This window comes from Aythya fuligula, chromosome 5 (assembly GCF_009819795.1).
Source record: "Aythya fuligula isolate bAytFul2 chromosome 5, bAytFul2.pri, whole genome shotgun sequence".
In the NCBI taxonomy this organism is placed as follows: domain Eukaryota; kingdom Metazoa; phylum Chordata; class Aves; order Anseriformes; family Anatidae; genus Aythya; species Aythya fuligula.
In genome coordinates this window covers 38,088,305-38,109,167 of record NC_045563.1, presented here as the reverse complement: position 1 = coordinate 38,109,167, position 20,863 = coordinate 38,088,305, and the positions used below count along the sequence as shown (strand labels likewise).

Genomic DNA, 20,863 nt, shown 5'->3' with positions numbered 1-20,863 from the left:
TTAGGGAACCAGGCTGCATTATTTTTGCTACTCACAGACAACATATTTTCTTAGCAGTTCCAAGCATTTGCAATTTGCGTACAGACTAGCAGTTCTGTTCATTCTGTAAAAACGTCACAAAGATTTGTGTGCAGATATGCAAGTAGTAAAAGTGCTGCTCGTATAATTAATTGGCTGTCTTCAGCAATAGATCTGGTGAAGGTGCTACAAAATTTCTGTAATGTGCCATCTGTTTTATCTGTGTTTTTTGGCTGACGTGCAGTCACTCGAAAAAAAGAATGGCAGTAGCAGAGAAAGAGGGTTCAAGCAGGATATTTATCTCTGATGTTACTGATTGTGGAACAGGCGAGGTGCCTGAAAAAGCATTTGAATGGTAAGAGCATCCATCTTTACATTCATAAAGTATGCCTATAGGACAGCAGTTCTCTGTCTGCAGGAGACTAGGCTTTTAAAAAGAGATGTTCTGAGGTCTGAGAAAAAAAAAAAAAAGTTACCTTTTCACATCCTAAAACCTAAGCTTCTTTAGCAGTCTTTGTTGTTAGCACTCTGTTTTGAAGTCTACCATATGTGCAACTATGATAGGTAAAAGTGGGTGCTTGCTACAGTGTGTGTGATAGGGCCTCTAAAAGCAAATTATTTGAATCCCGTTCAAATAACCACCTAAATCTGAAATGAGACTTCTGAATGTTTTATTGCAAGCAAAACCAGACTAGAATACAATGCTGTGCCAGACCAGTACTGTCCATGGCACCCCAAATATATTGAATACTTATTGTATTTTCTCAGCTGCTGAATGAATTCAGCATTAAAAAAAACCACCCTAAACATATAAATGATCGTACAAAAAGAAGGGTAAGGGAGAGAGTTCTGTTACAGAAAATCTGCCAAAAAAATCAATACTGCTACAGACAGATTGCTACAGACAGATAAAGTCCTGCTAAAAAGAACTGAGCTTATCACTAAGAGATCTTACCACTAAAAGACAGAAATGTAAGAAATTGATATGTAATACTTCAATGTATACTATTAAATGTTGTAATGTCTATGTATTTTCAGAAGTAATAGTACATCTCAATTATCAATTATTATCCTTTTGAGTGAAGTATTTTCATTGTCGGGATGATTTTTATCAAGGGGTAACCACAACTAGTCTAAAAACAGTTCTGGTTTGTGAAAACCAAGAGGGAAATCTGGAAGATTATAATAGTTTTGAGTTTACTAGAATTGTGTCTTTTGGTATCAGGGGAAGCAAACGTAATGAATTTTATACTATAAGATAGCTGTTAATTTTTTGAAGTAACAGTTGTATTTTTTCTAAAGCACGTTGTCGTGGTTCCACTCGAGTGGGCAGCCGAGCTCCACCGCAGCCACTCTCTCACTCCCCCTCCTCAAAGAGAAATGGGGAGAAAATATGTGAAAAGGGCTCAAAGGTTGAGATAAGGATGAGAAAATCACGCAGTAATTACTGTAGTGGGCAAAACAGACTCGGCATAGGGAGACAGTAAGATTTATTGCTTATTACTAACAAGCTAGAGAAGTGAGAAACAAAGGAAAGAAACCAAAAGCACCTTCCCCCCATCCACTCTCTTCCACCTCCTCCCCCCGAGCGGCGCAGGGGAACGGGGGAACGGGGGCTATGGTCAGTCTACAGCGCTTCTTCTCTGCCGCTCCTTCTCGGTCACTCTCGTCCCCTGTGCTGTGGGGTCCCACCCACGGGATGCAGTCCTTGATGAACTGATCCGGCGTGGGCTTCCCACAGGCAGCAGCTCTTTCAGAACTGCTCCAGATATGGGTCCGTACCACGGGGTCCATCCCTCAGGAGAAAACTGCTCCAACCTGGCTCCCCTACGGGCAGCAGCTCCTGCCAGATCACCTGCTCCTGCGTGGGCTCCTCTCCACGGGCTACATGTCCGGCCCGGAATCTGCTCCGGCAGGGGTCTTCCACAGGCGGCAGCCTCCGTCGGTGCAGGGCCACCTGCTCCACCGTGGTCTCCTCCACGGGCTGCAGCATGGAACCCTGCTCCACCATGGTACTCCATGGGCTGCAGGGGGACATCCTGCTTCACCGTGGTCGTCACCACAGGCTGCAGGGGACTTCTGCTCCGGCGCCTGGAGCACCTCTCCCCCTCCTTCACTGACCTTGGCACCTGCAAGGCTGTTTCTCGCTCCCTTCACTCTCCCAGCTGCTGTGTGGCGCAGCGTTTTTTCCCTGTCTTAAATATGCTCTCACAGAGGCGCAAAACAACATCGCTTATTGGCTCAGCTCTGGAAAACAGTGGGGCCCTTCCCAAACATGGGGCAGCTTCTAGATCCTTCTCACAGAAACCACCCCTATAGCCCCCTGCTACCAAAACCTTGCCACGTAAACCCACTACACATGTGATATGAAAATGACCACTGACAGCTGTAGCTATGGAAGTGCTTTGCTCTAAAGAGGTCTCTTTCATTTTTTGGGAGGATGCTGTGTGGGTTAAGTTTTAAAGGGCTATCTTATTTTAAAATCTTTGGACATGTGGAAAAAAAAATCTGGTGAAGTTCACAACTTATATCCTGCCTCCACTTGAAGAAAATATTAGTTTACCTTCAGAGTTAACAGCTTTTTTCTACTTTGAAAACCATCAGGCTAATAATTCATTTTCCTTTAATATGGTTTCATTTAAAACTTTTAAGGAAAGAAAAGGGCAAAAATGATATGGGCATATTTAGAAGTTCACAAATGTCAAGTGGGAAGGTCTCATAACCATTGTAAACTGTTTTTTTTTGCACATTAGAGTGTGAATGGTGATTTTAACCTTTTCATACAGGATTTTGTACACTGTGTAATTACCAGGTGAGAACTAAATTCCCGTACTGGCTTCTCATTTGCATTACTCCTCAGCATAAGGCTGGACTGTGGTCAGAAACTGAACCTCAGCAATGGAAACTAGGAGGTGAATTTAGGAGGAAAGTTGGGAGAATTGGAGCTATTGCTAAAACCTCTTCATTCCTTTTGGTACCTTTAGCAAGTCACTTTGAAGTCGAATTGTTGCATGGAAGTTTACAGACCTCTCCTTAGTGTGATGTTTTTCAGACCATATTTTTCTATGATAGGAGAGAAATCAGTCTATGCCTCTAATATGCATTGTATGTGCTCCGTGCATTTTAGGGAGCTTTTTTAATTCTCATTTCTCCTTGTCTGTAAGAAGGTACGTGGGGGGGCTGTAATACAGATCAGAGGCTAAGCCACGTAGCATGTGTGTACGTGTTCAGAGGGGAACAGCTAGCAATTCTGTATCTCTACATAAAATGTGTACTCAACATTGTTTAAAATAACAACTTACCCTTCTGGGGTTTTAAAAACCCACCACACATTAAACTTTGGAAGAAGGCAGTAAAATCCTGTTCATGCAAGTCTCCTACTGAAGTCTCTCTGATTGCACTTTAAACACAAGAAGCTGGGTATGTCCTTTGTGTGTGTCGTACAATTTGTGGCAGTGATGCAGTTTCCTTCTGCCTTTTCTTCTCCTAGACCTGAAAGTGCCATTGATCATGCCAGATCATTCTGACCTTTCTGCCATACCATCAAACACAGTTTCACATAAAGTCCTGTTCAAAATAAAAGGCTTGCATTTCAATTCAATATTTCAGAGTATACCCACTTTTAAAAAAGATCCATTGTTGATTTACAGTTTCCCAGGCAGTGAGAAATACTTTAAGAATTCTGTTTTATTGTTTCAATCCTTTGTTTACTGTGAAAACTTGTTTTTTTCCCTGTGCTAGAGTTTGCAAGGATGTGAGGGAGTGTGACTGTGCTTGTACGCAGGTCAGTGAAGTACTCTGAAGTGTTCCTGTGAGAGCTGTTAGTCCAACGTCGTTCCACTGAATTATTTCCTTTCACTGGAAACTCTCCCATTGCTACCAATTCTAGTGATTTAGCTGGCAATTATACTCAAATGTTAGTTCTCAGGTGTTTGTGATATTTTTTTTTTTGGCTTTTTTATTTTTTATTGATAAATATTAACCAAATTGTTGGAACTTCTTGATTCTTAAAAGTAGGTTTGAGATTTTTAATATTTATCTGAGGTATCAGTGTTTTCTGATTCTGGCTACAACACTAGGCTAAAAAGAGGCTTGCTTGCAAATTCGCAGCTTCTCAATGTTTTGACTACTACAAAATGAGGAGATAGAGTTGAGGCTGTTTTCAGTGTCCAGATATTTGACTTGAACTAGTCTTTTTAGCAAATGCTGGTAATGCTTAATTTTGCTAACTAGAGGAAGGCTTTGAGGTTTTCAACTTCATTCATAAAAATGGCATTATAATATTAGGGTTGAGTTTAGACAAATAAGACAAAGCTTCTGGCAAATCTGGGCCTTCATTTTAAACATTTATTTCAAACACATCTTGTTTTATGAACTGCTTGAATTATATGCAGACAAATAACAGACAGTTTTACTGATGAAATACTTTTATATTGTTATTCTTTATTTTCCTTTTTAAGAAAAGTTTTAGAATAATTGTGATAGCATCTTCTGTTGTAGTTGTGATTACTTCCAATAGGGAGATTTGGAGGAGACAGTAGAAAAATGCATCACGTTTAGATCAAATATTTCACAGAATCACAGAATCATTTAGGGTGGAAGAGACCTCCAAGATCACCTCGTCCAACCTCTGACCTAACACTGACCAGTCCTCCACTAAACCATATCACTAAGCTCTAAATCTGAGCGTCTTTTAAAGAAAGACCCTCCAGGGATGGCGACTCCACCACCTCCCTGGGCAGCCCATTTCAATGTCTCACAACCCTTTCGGTAAAGAAGTTTTTCCTAATATCCAACCTAAAACTCGCCTGGCACGACTTTAGCCCATTCCTCCTCATCCTGTCACCAGGCATGTGGGAGAATAGACCAACCCCCACCTCGCTACAGCCTCCTTTAATGTACCTACTGAGAGCGATAAGGTCGCCCCTGAGCCTCCTCCTCTCCAGGCTAAACAACCCAGCTCCCTCAGCCACTCCTCCTAAGACTTGCTCTCCAGGCCTCTCATCAGCTTTGTTGCCCTTTTCTGGACTCGCTCCAGCACCTCCATGTCCTTCTAGTAGCAAGAGGCCCAAAACTGAACACAGTACTCGAGGTGCGGCCTCACCAGAGCCGAGTACAGGGGGACAATCACTTCCCTAGCCCTGCTTGCCACACTGCTTCTGATACAAGCCAGGATGCTGTTGGCCTTTTATTTAATGCGTTAGAAATGTTTGATCTGTCAGTAATGACCAAAACATGATCAACTATTGTTGCTGTTCACGCTGTGTGGTGTTGGCATAGGAGACGTCAGTACACCACTAGTGTCAGATTTAGGACCAGTCAGTAGGCAGGGCGTTCTGCTTCCTGTCTCGTTGCTGAACTTGACAAGAGACAAATACAGACTAATCCCCCTAGCTGTGGCTTTTTTTCTTCCATAAAATCTAGAGTGTAGGTTGTTTGCGAGTCTGCTGCTCCCTGACTTGCTCCTTTAGCTCAGCAGTTTGAGATTTTATATTCAAGACTCTTGGGTTCCATGAAGTAGTGGGCCTGGAAATGAAACATTTCTGAAGGCCCAGGATGTTCATGGGGAGCTTCCCTGGCAAGGTAAGTAGCTCCTGCTAGCACTACAGTTAAATTTCAGTTCAGTGTAGTGATTGTGAGTAAGTTGTCTCTGGAGGAAGAAGCCAGGAGTCCTGAACTTTGTTGGCACGAGCAGCTGCTGTAAGCCCGAGGCTGAGAGGTGATTACCTCAGTGCCTCCTCAGCGGCCTTGGGGGGGGGTGTCCTGGCGGCCTTGTTAGGCTCCCTGGCTGTTAGAGCGTTGAGGTGCCAAGCAGGTAAACTTGAATGTTACCAACATTTTACAAGTATGTCTGTTATTACTGTCATGTACTGTTAGCTGTCAGGCTGTGTGAGAGGACCCTCCCCGCCCCAGCCCTTTCTTTAGGAGCCCTGTCCTCCAACAGGCCGGCAGACTTCAGGCTCCTGAGGCGCATGGGCAGTGAGGATGCAAGCTGAGGGCTGGCCGGTACGAGCACTTGTGGTTTTGTAGTGAGTTGGTGGGGCTGTCACAGTGTGCATCGTACTCTGTGCAAATAAAGAGCATATTTTGGGAACAACGTGCATTTTTTCGGTGTTGATGATGCACATGAATACTCATAGATGTAAATTGGAGAGAGTATCGCAATTAGAGAGAAGTAGGAGCACGTGATTTTTGCAGATGATTTGAAATGCATTCCCTTTCGTCAACTGTAAGAGAGGCTGTGTTGTGTATCGGAAAGCGAGCAGTAGTGCATTTCTTCACAAGCTTCGCTTGGTCTGTCAGATTACTTTGCTAATTACAGAAAATTCATCTTTACACTGATTTTGCCATATCACAACCTCTGTGTTCATCAGAAAGTTCGAAGTAGTCAGAAATAAATATAACTCCTTTGAACTGAGGCTGATTTATTAGAGCATTTGTACCAGCACTTTCTTTCAACCTCTCAAATTGACTGTCACATTGAGAGAAATGAGCCCATGTGTGAACGGAGTACCTGTGCTAATACAGTTAGCAAAGAGAAAGGATTTGGAGTTTCAGGGGTGAATCGTATCATTTTTTTTACGTAGTGAAGAAAACAAAAACACACTAATATTCTTTTAGACTTTGTGAAATTTACTGTGTTGCAGTTTCCTTAATTGTTGCAGTAAATAAGGTTGCTTCATATGAACTTTGTAAGTTGATTATAAGCCATTTGGATAGTTTTTTGCTCTTAACTGTTTGTCTTGGCAATTGCTTATGTTAAACATCTAACTCATGAACAATTGTAATCTACAATGTTAAACACATAGCAACTCACTGTCTCTGATTAGCTAAAGAATACAGAACCATGCATGATTAAGGATTCTCCTGTTATTTGTGTCAGTATCTGTGTATATTGTGCATCCAGGGTTGCTTTGGAGACTTCGTGTACATGCAGATGTAAAAGTACTAAGGATGCTAGGTTGAAGCTGCTTATTTTTATGTAATCTGTGATATATTGTTTATCACTTCCCATTCAGTTGACTTACCTTAAAATTAGGTGAAATGTTGCTGAAAATCAGACTTCCTATGTGAGTGTCAAATTACACACAACACCCAAAAAGATTATTAGTTAATCAACAGAGCCACATTTCATTCTTAAATTTCCACCTCTTTTGTTTCTCTGTTTTGTTTTGTTTTGTTTTAATTTTATTTCTATTTTTTTTAGTGAGTGACAGTTGCTTCAGGAACCTTGCCGAGGATCGTAGTGGGATAAACCTTAAAGATCTGGTCCAAGACCCTTCTTTGTGAGTATCTGGCTCTTATTGCTAAGCAAAGAAAAGCTTCTTCATGATATCATTGTGAGTAGTTTTGTCATTATATCAGTAGTATGATGTACACTTACTGCTTTGGTGATAATATGTTTGCCAAGTTGTGAGGCTTTAATACAGGCACATATTATTAAAACCATGTTTTCTATCTACTTCTGATCATGAGCTAACATCCAGTAAGCACATACAGTAAAGGGTATAAAGAGCAATCACCAGAGGAAAGAGATTGTATGTCCAAGTATTTCTGTGGAAGAACTATATGTACATTGTCACCCCTCTTTGTTGAAGTAGGAGCCACAAGGAGATTACTGGATAATTGTTATTGTCAGTTATCTTAATGTTAATTTTTTTTTTTTTTACTTTGTACCTGATTACATACAGCTGATACTCATTCCTTTTTCCACTACTTATTTTGATTCAAGTGTATGGATGATCTACTTTTTTACCGCATGGCAAGACTAGTGCTCTTCATCTGTGTGGTATCTTCCTCTAAAACAAAATTCTATCTCATGAGCTCTGAGCCAGACTTGAATTTTAGAAAACTTTTGTTTATTCTATTCAGTTAATTTTAGTACTGGCTGAAAATGTTCTTGCTAGTGTGCCCAAGTGTACCACCTGTTGTGGAGGGAAGGGAAGGAGAGGAAAAAAATCACATCTTTTTAACAGGAATAATAGTGCATTCATTCCTCAGTGAGTCCTAACATGATGGAGCCTGTATGGCAGCAGAGCACGTTTTTTAGCAGTGTTTGGGAAGTAGTAGAAAAGAAGGCATATTTGACATCTTATTTCATTTACAGGTGATTTTTAGTAATTGAAGTGAATGCAGAATGTTTTGTCACATTGACACAGATAAACGGCATTATGCATGTATACATGCATTATTGGGAAACTTTTATGTAGTATATTTAATATATCATAATTTATGCTTCCAAAATGATAGAGGTACAGGGGACAAGTAGAATTGTTGCTTGAGATTCACAGAATGAATGAAAGAAGAATTTTTATAGAATTTACTAAATTTTAAGTGTCAAAATTGAAGGACTTCATTTTTAACCTGAATTTGTCTTTGAGGTGTTTTATTTTCCCATTGATAATTGTATGTGTTGTTTTGAGCTGCAAGTAAGCTTATATGTAGCACACAGTTTTGGTTTTGCACCTGTGGAGATTACCTTCAGAAAGTTACTTTTGTTGCATTTGGTGTAGAATGATTCTCCATGCCATTTACAGAAAGTGATGAAATCTTCCAGTTTCCTGCCCTGAACATAATTTACATGAAGATTGCAATATATTATTATAATCTTTAAAATAAAATAAATGGATTTCTGTTGCTTATGACATAGAAGTGTAAGTGACTGCAAAGTACCCCTTTTTATCACTGACTTTGAAAGATTGGATACAGTCAAAAACTTCCATTAGTTATCAAGGACTGTTATGACATTTCTATTGTGTGACAGGAAATAATGCAAGAAAAGTCGGCTTCTTTCTGCCTAATGATAGGACTATATATACTTGGTTTTGTCTTTCCAAATTGACATTCTTGCAGTTTTAGTACTGAGTGCCTATTAAGAGTTCTTGCAAGATGTTGTAATTGTGTGAATGAGTCTTCAAATACAAAGAAGTAATCCAACATTTAAGGCTGTATTATTCAGCCCAGCCTTCTGTATCTGACTTTAAGGTGTCATGGTTTCTGAATCCTTCATGGTGCACGAGAAATGCAAAAGGATAATATGGGGCTGAAGAATGACTGTCAGTCAAAGAGATGTTTTAACCTTTTCTGAAATAAAATAAAGTTTATTTTAAGACTTCAGAGTATTTGGCTAAAATTTTCACCTGCAGTGGTTAAATAACAAAATAACATTTAGTTCATCCTCTTTGACAGTTTAATATCTACAGTTTAGGATTTCTTTGGTGCTCATTCACTCTGACTGTAGATCAACTGCCTCTTTTCTTTGTAATCTGATATATCTCATACCAACATCAGATTTACATAAAAAAAAAATCTGGTGCTCTCTCTGTGAAGGCCTCTGTCACTTGAAAGGTTTGGAGTACATATGTAATGTGTGACACCAATAAAGTAGTTTAACAAAGAGAGTGCAAAAGTTTCTAGGTTCATTAGCATATAAATACTTGATTGGCGTATACATTTAACAGGAGTTCACATTAAGAGCAGATAGGCTTGCAGTCAGGGTAGAAATACAATATAATACACCTAGAGCATGGTATCAAAAAAAGTTTGTGTTTTTCTCTTAGGATGGTTTGATACATCATATAAAATACATTTTTGAATAGTGTCCATCTCTTGTGAGATTTAGCTCTTTGTTACAGTTTTCCAAACTGTATTGGCATCTCCCTTGTTTGTCACTTCTAGCTCTATCACAGACAGAATTTCTCTTCTGTTATTGCAGAAAGCTGTCAAATGGATTCTTTTTCTGCAGGGCTGGAAGTGTGGCTTTACATTGAAATGAGTCTCTGCACTGATAGCATTGTAGGGTTTTTGGATTAGTGTCTGATTTATATCAAGTGTGCTTAATTATCAGGGCAGTTTTTTTTCTCCAATTGATTTCCGAGCTAGAACTGTCTGGACTTTGTAAACCTGATCTGCTTTCAATTCTGTCATCCTGGGTAATAAAGGCTCTGCTGCCCAAATTAGGAGACTGAGTCTCTCTGTCAGTGAAAATAGAAATGCTGCTTAAGAAAAAAAAAAAGCAAACCTATCAAATAAACATAAAATGTGGAGTTACTGAGTCACTGTGGGAGGAGGAAGCATGCAACAACACTACACTTAAATCTCATTTTGTAGTTAATTACAGAAAAGTTGAATTTCAACAAAAAGTTGATTAGAAGCTCAACTGGAAAGCTCATTTGAGAGTTCACTGCTATTCTTTATTCATTGCATAAGCTGATGTTGCTGTATACAACAGCCAGTTTAGGAAACAAAACTTTAAGATACGGAGGTGTGTAGGAGAACAGCAAGAGAAGACGAAGTGCGGTGCGTGACATGTTATTTCATTTAGAGAACAACACTGGAAAAGATAAAGTAAAAATTGCCTACAGAATATACAAATTATTAGAGATTGTTTTTGGGGGACTGATGAGGAAGAACTAGTTCACTTTGTAGCAGATGAGATTGGATAGTTAGAAAATAATTCTAAATGTCAGGATGGTAAAGAAACTAGAATCTATTTCTGAGACTGTCAGGGAAAGCTGTGCAGATCACAGTCTCTGTATATCTGATGTTATGTATGTGTAGAGAAGGAAGGAAGGAAGGGCAATTTTCTTCCTTTCTTCTATTAAAAAGGAGTGCTTTCTGGTAGCTTAGAATCAGCACAGTTACAAAAACCAGGTAGAACTTAGTATGATTGCTGTATAGGTAAGTTCACATTGGTACGAGCATTCAACATTCTGATTTGGCTTAGATGATGCATGCACTCCAGCCCTTTCTCCCATACAAGTAACACAAAAAGATATTTAAAATTTTGTATTACAGAAGGGGAGCTTTACCTACATGAGAAGACGATAGGTGTCTTTCCATGAATGGTCCTAGACGGCAGAGCTGCAGACAGGCAGCGTAATTGTAGGAAGTAGACTGCTTGTTCTTACATGATGGAGCAGATGTTCTTCAAACTATGTTGGGTTGAGGTAAAATGCAGTGGAACAGCCTAAGATGCTAGCAAAGTCATGATCTTGTGGGGAGATCCTTGAGGCTTTGTAGCAAGGCAGAATTCCTCAAGCTGGTGCTTAAGTAAAGACAGAAAGTTGAGCAGTTCACTTTGTTCCTTGCTTAGGAGCAGGCTGAACGCTGCCCTCTTTCTTCCACTCCTTCTGAGCAGTGGGGATGGAGAAGAGAAATTGGCTAGACAGCATTCAGTATGGCCTCCTGAAATTCCTCCTAGGTTCCTTACTACTAAATTTCTTCTAACTGTAAGTTACTTCAGATGCATCTCTGAGGCATGAACCATCAGATCGTTAGAGGATTAGGTTTATACCTCCACCTACTTCAAGCAGAAAATCCAGGTGTAGACTTTGTCAAGTTATAGCTCTTTTGGTCACTTTATGAGATGCTCCTTTCAGCTGTAGCCTATATGTAGACACACAGTTTATAAAATACTTGTCTGTGCAAAAAGGAGGATGCTTTTAAACTTCCTGTGCGCTTCAGTAACTGCTGCCACACATATTCACTGATATGCATTTGTTTTAGGAACATCTTAAGAGATTCTTTGAGATGAACCAGATCTAAGAGATCCTGAATAATTTCCTTCCTTCTAGGCAAACTGACATCGCATCTGAACTGTGTTTCATATCTCCTTCGGATTAGCTGACTTTAATGAAAAGATGGGATATAAGACAAAAAAGGGAAAAATAGGTAACTTCAGACAGGAGATCCGAAGTTGTTTTCATGCCTATGTACTGCAGAAACTTTTTGTTTTTTTTTTGCTTTTGTAAAAGCTGTGAGAAGCAAATGTTATTCACCCTCCATGTAACTGTATTAGAAAGACAACCAAAACGTTAATAATCCAGGAGTTTAACAGGTCTGCGTCAGAAACTCCTAGATGAACACTGAATTCCATTTGTCCATGGGAGAACACAAATCTTACAGAAGTCTTTGTCACTGGCTTGTTGTACCTAGTTTCTCCTCACATGAAATACATCTTTTGGAACGAATTATGAGAGTATTAGAAGTTGTCACTCAATCTTAATGACTGAGAGCCAGTCCTCAGAAGATGAAGAAAGGAATTCTTGAAGAACTCTGATCATTTATCTCACTGAAGACATAAGCTGTGCTGTGGGTTGGAGACCTGATAAATACAGTGTTAAGTCTGTGGATGTAAAATTTGACAGTGTCTTCACTTGAAGAAAGCTGTCTAGCAGTTGATGATTTTTACCTGCAACTGTATGAACAAGTCCCCAAGTGTTTCCTACAATGTTTCATAAGGGACTCGCTGTTTAGGCATACTGATTATTTGAGAGAAAACCACTCTTCAGATCTTTTTTATTACACTTCAAGAAAACAATTTTCTCAATATACAAGTGTCCTTGGCAGTTTGTAGCAAAAATTGCTCGTGTTGCATGCATTTTTTCTACGGCTCTTTAGGCTTAATGGCTTATAAACCTATAGCAATGCCTAATCCATCTGAAGCAAAACCTTTGCAGTCTGTGGCAAAGCAAATGTCACAAAAATACCTACCTTTCTTAAGCACTTAGTAACTTTCAACTACTTATTTTTTACAGCTTGCCCCAAAGGAATCTTCTCTAACCTCTTTAAAGGTCTAAGTCAGTTTTATCTACAAATAGTAGCTACGTGCACGAGAAACTTGTCTGCTGTCCTCATATGGTTTCCAAATTCTGCAAAAGAATTTTCTTCTGTTTACTGCAGCAGCGCTCTGCAGTAGCCTGCAATTCAGAATTTGCTGAGCTGATCAAGGAGCTGAAGAAGTTGCTGCGGAAGCAGAGGCTGTGCAGCCCCGGTGCTGAGACTGGCCAGGGAGGTGTTGCTGCGAGGAGCGGGTTGTTGCCTCCCTGCCATGGGCTCATCCCTTCTCTGCTGGCTCTGCCCGAAGTGCTGTAGCCTAGGGCCTTTCCCTAAATGTGTTTGGGGAACTCCTGTGCTTGTGGGATCTGTGACCGGTCATCTTTTGTGTAATGAGAAGGTTTTTAATCAAATGGATTTCTCTTTAATGGAGCTGTCTGAAGAAATGTTTCTTTTCTCTGATTTGTTCTGAAACCAAGTTATAAATGGATAAGTGTTGTTTGTTGGAACAAACAGATCAGCAGCAGTTAGGGAGATGTACTGTCTTCTTCATATGCAGAAGATTTGGTACTGCTTCCACAGATTAAAAACACTAGAACGGTTCACCTTAACTAAGAAATAACTCGTGGTGGAGGTACACAGAATGAATAGCAAAAAAAAAAAAAAAAAAAAAAAAGCCAAAGAGACAGCTATTCACTGTGTAGTTCAAAAATTGTGACAGGAGGAACTTCAGACAACAGGTTTAAAATGACTAAATGTCCATACTTACTCAAGTGGATCAGAACTGAATATTTCATAATTGAGGTAACATAATGTGGAAGCCTGGAGTAGAGATGATAGATAAAAAAAAGGGATTCGATTGATGTGCCTACTGTAGCTATTAATCATGCACATGCAAAGCTCCTGATCTGAAGATGGCAACAGGCAGGAAGTGTGTACCAGAGGACAGGTAATGCTCCATGTTGTATTTATTCCCTAAGCATTCGTTTCTCAACACGAGAAAGAGGGTACCGAGTTGTGTTGACCTCTAGAATGAGCTGGTGTGGCAGTTCTCATATTCTTATTGCAGGCGTAGTAAATTTCCTAAGAAATGGAGCACATGTGAACTTGGAACATTTTTCTATGAGGTCAGCGAAGACTTGTCCTTGAAAGTAGAGCAGGCTTCCCCGACACGGCTCAAGTTAAATTTGGAACTCCTAGTAATGGAGACACTCCCGGCACAGGAGTTGTAATAATTTATTACAGGAAAAAAAAATTCTCTCCTCTAACCTCGCTACTAAAAATGACTAAATGCTCTTCTGAAATGCTTTTTCTTCTGAAAATCAATTGTGAGCTGACTCCCGGACAGGAGTGTTTTTGTAGGACAGGATACATTTTGCCAAAGCTATAAATACTTGAAGGGAGTGTCTTCATTAGAGAAAGCTTCTATGAAATTTGTGTACGTTTCTGCACTATAGATTAAGTTAGCAGGGAAACAAATCAGCTGCTGCTGAAAGACTGTAACAGAACACGGCTTCAGACGTAAAGGAAGTCTTTGCCCCACATCTCAGTAATGATTCTGTCATTGAGGTACAGAAAATTGCTGCTCAGAGATGTTTTTATGCTTATATGCAATACTACTCCTATTTAAATTCTAGATCACTTTCTGAATTAGAGTTGTCCTGCCATCATTTGTTCTTAGGGACTCCTTAAAATCACTTTATTTTTAGGACTGCACAACAGAAGCCTGTACAGACGGTGGTTTAAGAAGGAAGAAGTATATTTATCACACAGTAATCCTTGTGTTGTTTTCCTGCACACTTTTCTTACCATCCTTTAATATAATTTGAATTTTACTATGGATTCTTCACTTAGTGCCTTTCCCCTTTATCTGTGCTACCATGCAAACAACGCAAGCATATCCAGGGCATAAGTGTATTTTCTATGGATGGTGATAGCCTTGATGTTCAAACTGACACATCAAGGAATCAAAAACTACCTCAGCTCATTTTCTGCAGACAGTTATTTCAAAGAAACACACTCATACTACAACATTAAATGCTTCCTTTATAGTTTAATAATTCTTTTTAAGCTTTTTGCCTTTTCTTTAGCTGCAGCATCTCTATTTTTACCTCCAATTTCATCCCATTCACTGTATTTTAATAAAAACTCATTCTAATAGAATATTCTATTTATTTATTTATTTTTGTTATTGAATTTAGACTGGAGAATGTGTCTTATCTGTAAAGTTGTATTTTTGGTTGAAAAAGCACTGTTTCCAATAAACTTATTTTTGTTGTCATTTTCAGATAGTTGATTATATTAGGAAATTCAGGGTGCTCTTGAGTATTGTTTGACTGACCATGATTGCATTACCCATTTAAAAAATTCACATTGAGAGATCTCTTTCTCCCATCTTCATTTAGTATGTTGCTCTCGCCGTCACAAGCATTCTGTACGATTAGCATGCTCTATACCATGCTCTTGGTACCATATGTCGAAACATTCAGTAGCAAGTGTTCAACGACAAAATTGATGATGGGAGGACTATTAAATGCCAAAACACAAAACTGGAACGTCTCATTTTCTCCATTTTAACAAGCCATATTGCATTTGTTCCTGTGATTTTATTTTCTTTTTAAAAATATTTTATTTATTGGTTGGGTCTTCTTCACTACTGTGTTCCATTTTTCCAAGCCATGTGCTGAAAGATACAAATGTGCTTGAAAAGTAAAGATTATTTTTAGCAGAAACTTCTCTTTTCTGCTCACATTAAAAAACAACAACAACAACAACAACAACAAAAAAGCACCACACCACCATGTTTATCTAAGAGAGGCTGGAAAGACATTTGCTATAGGGACAGGGTAGTGAGATGGAAAGATTTTTAGCACAGTGGTTCTGAGATGGCTGTGTTGTTGCTGGCTGTGAAGCAGAGCGCAGTAGCACAAGCAGCTGCTGTGTCTGTACCATGCCTGTAGCTCTGGCTGTGCTGGTTTTGTGTGCGTATCCTTCAGGAAACTCTGTATTATGCATGCTCTACCACATCTGCAGTGCTCTGAAAATTAGATTTGAATACATTTTAATTCAACGAATCCTAGCAGTTTCATTAGAACTTCATTTTCATCTAAACCTCCATGATTTTCAGGGCAAAATCAGAGGCTTCAGAAGTGTCATCCTATTATATTTCAAGTTTCTGTTCCAGAGTACAAACCATTAAGAAAAATTCCAGGATGCATTTATGTTTTCATTAATCTTGAAACTGTCCTTTATTTTTTAAGTTAATTGGGCAGTATCTACAGACTATTATTTGGATACAGTTGGCTTAAAAAAAAAGAAAGCATTATCTCGGGATCTTTCAGCATTGAATTCCTTCTGAAAACAAAAAAGCAAGAAAAATGCAAAGGAACACAGTTTGTATGTTTTGGTGTACCGCTTCCTGGGTAAGGAGTGAATGCTGCCTGCCACAAGCCTTAGGCAGATAGCTTTCAAGGGCCGTTCACAGTGTGGGTGGATGAAGGAAGACTCTTGACAGACTGATTCATATTTTTAACAGTAGGCTCCGCATTGTTTTTCAAAAGTTAGCAGCATCACAACTACATGTTCAAGAAATGAATTTGTGGCCAAAAGGTAAGTAAGATAATAAAAATTCATGTCCCAATAGTTGGAGTATGCATGTGTACTTCATTATTTTGCTTATACATAAGCATTTGTAGTAGATGAACTATTAAAGATTTGGAGGTTTCAAACCTATTTAAATTTTACATATTTTGCAGTTGTACAGAACATTCAGTTCTGCATTGTGTAAGAATTTTGTGAAGTGTATATTTATGAAATCAAAACTAAGAACTTCTTCCCTTTTTGCTACTTTCTTAGTCACAGTGTGAAGTGTGCCTGCTTCTGCCTGCATGGTTTAGCAGAGCATTTTGATTATATATATACGAAACACAAATACTCCTAAGTTCTTTTAAACCTAGTTGGAAGACACATAATCAGCTCAAATTCTTGCTCAGAAATCCCAGTTACAGCTGAGTGAATTCCATGCTAGGAGTTTTTGTTTGTTTGTTTGTTTGTTTGTTTTCTTCTTTTGTCTCCCTTCAGGGTACCATTTGCAGTTCCTCTTGTTCTGCCTTCTCCTACACACACCTCAAACTCCAGTTAGCCCTTGCACTCTCAAGCCTCTACTTAGCCACTTTATTCTTTGTGCTAAACAAAAGGGTTTGATTATGTTTTATGGGAAGCTTAGAAATGCTTACCATGCACAGGAGCTGGTCACAAGTTTTATTACCTTTGACTTGGTACACTTATTTTCATGGTGTAAATGAGGAAACAAACCTTGTGTGTGGAGCAGCGTATGTAGATACACAGAAGCTATTTTACAAATATTGATAGTAGGTCACATTGCTACCATGGGCTGAATGAGTATCAGGCTTCTCAGGAAGGTTTTGTCATAATTTTTGACTTCAGTCTCACCATGGCTGCATGGTTATCAGTATCCAAGCTTTCTATTAACTCCAGCTTGGATATTTCTGCATAGCTTAATATACTGATGTTTTGTAAAGGGATAGAACTAATCTGTGGCAATGCTAGCAATACTTAGAAATGCCTTTTTCTTTCTATTTCTGTAACACAGTCTCTCTTAAATGTCTTCTCTTAAAATTTGTTTCAGTGGCATCTCAGCTGAAGATTGGAATTACTTTCATTCCGCCAATGAACCAGTTTTATCAGTTGTTAATATTCTTTAGATTAATTAGAACTATTTCTGTCCAAGTCCTCATTTTCTTCAGCTGTGGATAGACAGAATAATGAGAACTGCCCTCCCTTATTAGCTGAGAGTTCTTTAATTTATCAGAGGGGTGTTTATTCTTCACATTTTTTCTTTCTTTCTCTGTGTTCCTCTTCATTAGAAGTGGCATGTATACAGAGCTTTCTCAAGTCTGTTATTTTTTATTGTTACCTGGGCATATAAAGTGTTGGTTCTTTGTACAAGTTTTGTTCTTCTGCACAAGGCAGTGCACTAGCTGCAGGTTCTACCAGTTCTTACTTTCTCAGATTATTAGATACTGTAATAGCAAGCTATTGTCTCACCATATCGTCACTGTAATTACAGAATCATCTAGGTTGGAAAAGATCATCAGGTCCAACCATCAACCTGACCTACCGAGCTGCATCACTAAACCATGTCCCTTATAGCCCCTTCCACACCCCTCCTATCCAGTGGGCTTCAGAAACCCACTAGAATTGTCAGTGGAGTAGCAACAACAGCTCAGCAATCATTGAGCAAATATTATTCAAAAATACCATGAAGGGCAAATTTTGAAATGACATATTTGGGTAAGAGCTGTGGCTGTAAGTATATACACAGAGGTAGGCACCATTAGTTTCTACAATTACAGTATCCCAAAGGAATTTGTGTTTCCTGAGATGCAGATGAATTGAGTAATGGCAAAGTGCAGCCCCCTGAAAATTTCATGACAAGGAGAAGGCTGGTATACGTTTTCCAGAAGTAGTGGCCTTTCCTTCAGCAAACAGGGACTCCGTCATGGTACCTTTCTATCGTCCTTTCTATCTCCGCAAAGGCTGCTTGAGGAAATGCTGTCATGGAAAATCTTTTGACATTCTGCTACTCTGGAAGAGGACTGAATGTTCAAATAACACACTCATATATACCTGATACCTATCTGCACTATTCAGATTTTACATCTGCTTCTGGTGCTGCTACATTTTAAAAATACATGGACAAAAATACCAGCTCGAGTTACTGGTCCCTAGCCTGATAGGTTGCTTTGTTGAGTTCAGCAGCAGGTCTGCCTCTATTCTATCTTTTGAGGGTGCTCTGGTAACAATCTAGTGGGAGAAAAGAAGCCACCTCCTCCAGTATGAGGCTACAGGAGAAAAATCTCCCAATCCCTGGAGAACAGTATTGTTCTGTATGTTCCTCAGCCTTGAGAGAAGGAAGATAAAGCTTGAAAGGTTGTGTGCTGGACAGGAGGCAGAGATTGGTCTTGGAGAAATTGTTAAAAGTGAGTCATGTTGACCAGTACCTAATACTCAAGAGCCTTTCTGAACACTCAATTCATAGCTAGAGTTCGTGTTTTCAGGCAGTAGAAAGTAACACTTTCTCTGACTGGTACTATTGATTAGCTTTCAAATAGAAAGATAAGTCAAGAAATAAGATCAGATCTTGTTTTACAACTGCTATTAGTATAAAAATCTAATAGTGATGTCTGTGTGTGTTTGTTCAGTGCTGCTTGTGATGAAGAGAAATACTGAGAGATAACTTAAGTGTTTAAGGGATCAAATAGGGCTAAAAATACCAAGCGAGCCCTAGGTCCATAAGGAAGGAAAAAGTGCATAAACTCAGGGATAAATATTTTGTATTTGGCCAGAAAAATTACTGAAATGTTGAAAATGAAACTAAGCTGTGTAACTAAAAGAAAATGTAATACTTGATTTCATCCCAGTGTGTTCTTAAAACCTTTCACTGAGAAACATTGTTAAAAATGTTATGATGCACAAATGCTTTCACTGTAATTGAATTGCATATTCTGGTGAAAATCTTTCACCATTAAGTTACCAGGTAGTTCTTAACCAAGTTTTGTAAGAACTCAAACTGATATAAATGAGTAAAATTTCCTTAACAGATAATTTGTTTGTATAAAGTTCTTCATTTAAATCATTCTTGTGGAAGAGTTAGCACACTGTTCCTGATTACACTGTTACAACATGTGGCGTATTATATACGTATTATCTAAATTGTATAATTAATATAAATTATATAGTGTCGTATTAATACCTTTCTGCCAAATAATGCTAAGCAAGCATACAGGTGCTGTCTGTACTGTGAGCCGTCTGTTTGTAACATAGATGTCCTTATGCTGAGCACCAGCCAACACGGCTTTCCCTCTCAGCATGGTTTATTAGTTGTGGCTCAGTGCCACCCTCGCTGTGGTACAGAGTTGGCTGTGATCGGATGTGGGATGCTGCTATAGCTGTCTGAAAATAACAGATAGACAGACCCAAGATTTTTTTAATTCCTTCATCTGCTACTTTTAATAGTTCATTTGTTAATAAAACCCCTGAGAATCCTACCAAAAGAGGTAATGAACGTAGTAAAAATAATTAGCAAGCTTGCATTAGAATGCATCATTCAGATGGCTGTCGCTAGTAGCTGTTCAGAGTTCAGATTATTATTTTAATTTATTTTAATGAGAAGGCTGCTAGTGCTTTGTGCTTAACTTCAAAGTTATCTATTGCAAAGTTGTGTTATAGACTTCATTGCTCTCTAAAACAGATCTTTCGAATACTGTGGAAGCTTCCTGAAGTGTTTCTATAATAGAGCTCTCAGCTGGCTTTAGAAGGGGGACAGGAAGAGTCAATAAAACTCCAGTATTGTAAGAAGTGTCCCTTTGTAGAAGACGAAGATGGCGAGCTGCAGATAACTATTTCTGGGATGGAAATTCTGTAGGTACTCCCTGGCTGCAGGAAGTACTATGGGGAAAATCTTGAAGTTCACAGTGTGAAATGATTTTTGGAGCAGGTCAGCTGCAGATAAGACCACAGAAATAGGAATCATCAGATGCTTTGCTTGTATTTCTTCTTTCATTTCTTCTCCAGCAAAGAACACATGCCTGTTGCATAATGTTTGCCTGTTAACAGACCTCTTGGTTGTTGCATGTGAGACAGATATGGGCCAGAAAAAAATGAGGAGCCTGTCAGTATGCGTCAGCTTTGACATGTACAGTATGTTTGGCCTACTGTGGTTTTCACAACCTGTTCAGTCTTTGGCCATTCTGTAAAGAGTGTCAGCAAAAATCCCCAGTTAGTGCTTAACTTAAATTGCTTATGTGTGCGTAGGCAAAAAGAAATTGTTTAAAGCAAAAATAAGTACCTTCCAAACAACCATGTATCACTGCCTTATCTTTCACAGAATAATTAATAGCTGCAAGATCATAATGTTATATTACCAACAGTATCTGTGTATTATTCCCACTGAGTCATTGTTTCTTCATCTTTTTATTTCCAAACACAGTTCATTTTACAAATCAAAATCGAATATAGCTTATTTGCTGTCAGCGTAAACTCAACTTGAAAATTTAAAATCCACCTGCAGCCTGTACAGCTTTAGTGGTGTGTTGGGCAGAATTAGAGTCATTGTGCTCCCTGGTAAAGCTGAAATGTGAGTTAAGAGACACAACAGAAAGGTAACCATGCAATGAACATTTTTAGGTATCAGGTAATCAGCTTTGACTTTCTTTCATTTATAAAAGGCTTGTCACATTGTATTTATTCACGACTAATTATTTTG

The 20,863-nt window shown here is 38.9% G+C and overlaps 1 protein-coding gene across 15 annotated transcripts in view; it reads left to right on the top strand.

The window, feature by feature from the left end:
* The window catches only part of GPHN (gephyrin), a 278,830-nt gene that overhangs the window by 74,187 nt on the left and 183,780 nt on the right, over positions 1–20,863 (top strand). For 14 of the 15 annotated variants that reach the window (XM_032188099.1, XM_032188097.1, XM_032188095.1 and 11 more), the window contains exon 2: positions 7,226–7,304. The exons of the other annotated variant lie outside the window; for it this stretch is intronic. In XM_032188099.1, the coding sequence (XP_032043990.1) occupies positions 7,226–7,304 (79 nt within the window). The remainder of the gene's footprint in view (positions 1–7,225; positions 7,305–20,863) is intronic. 15 annotated transcript variants of the gene reach the window in all.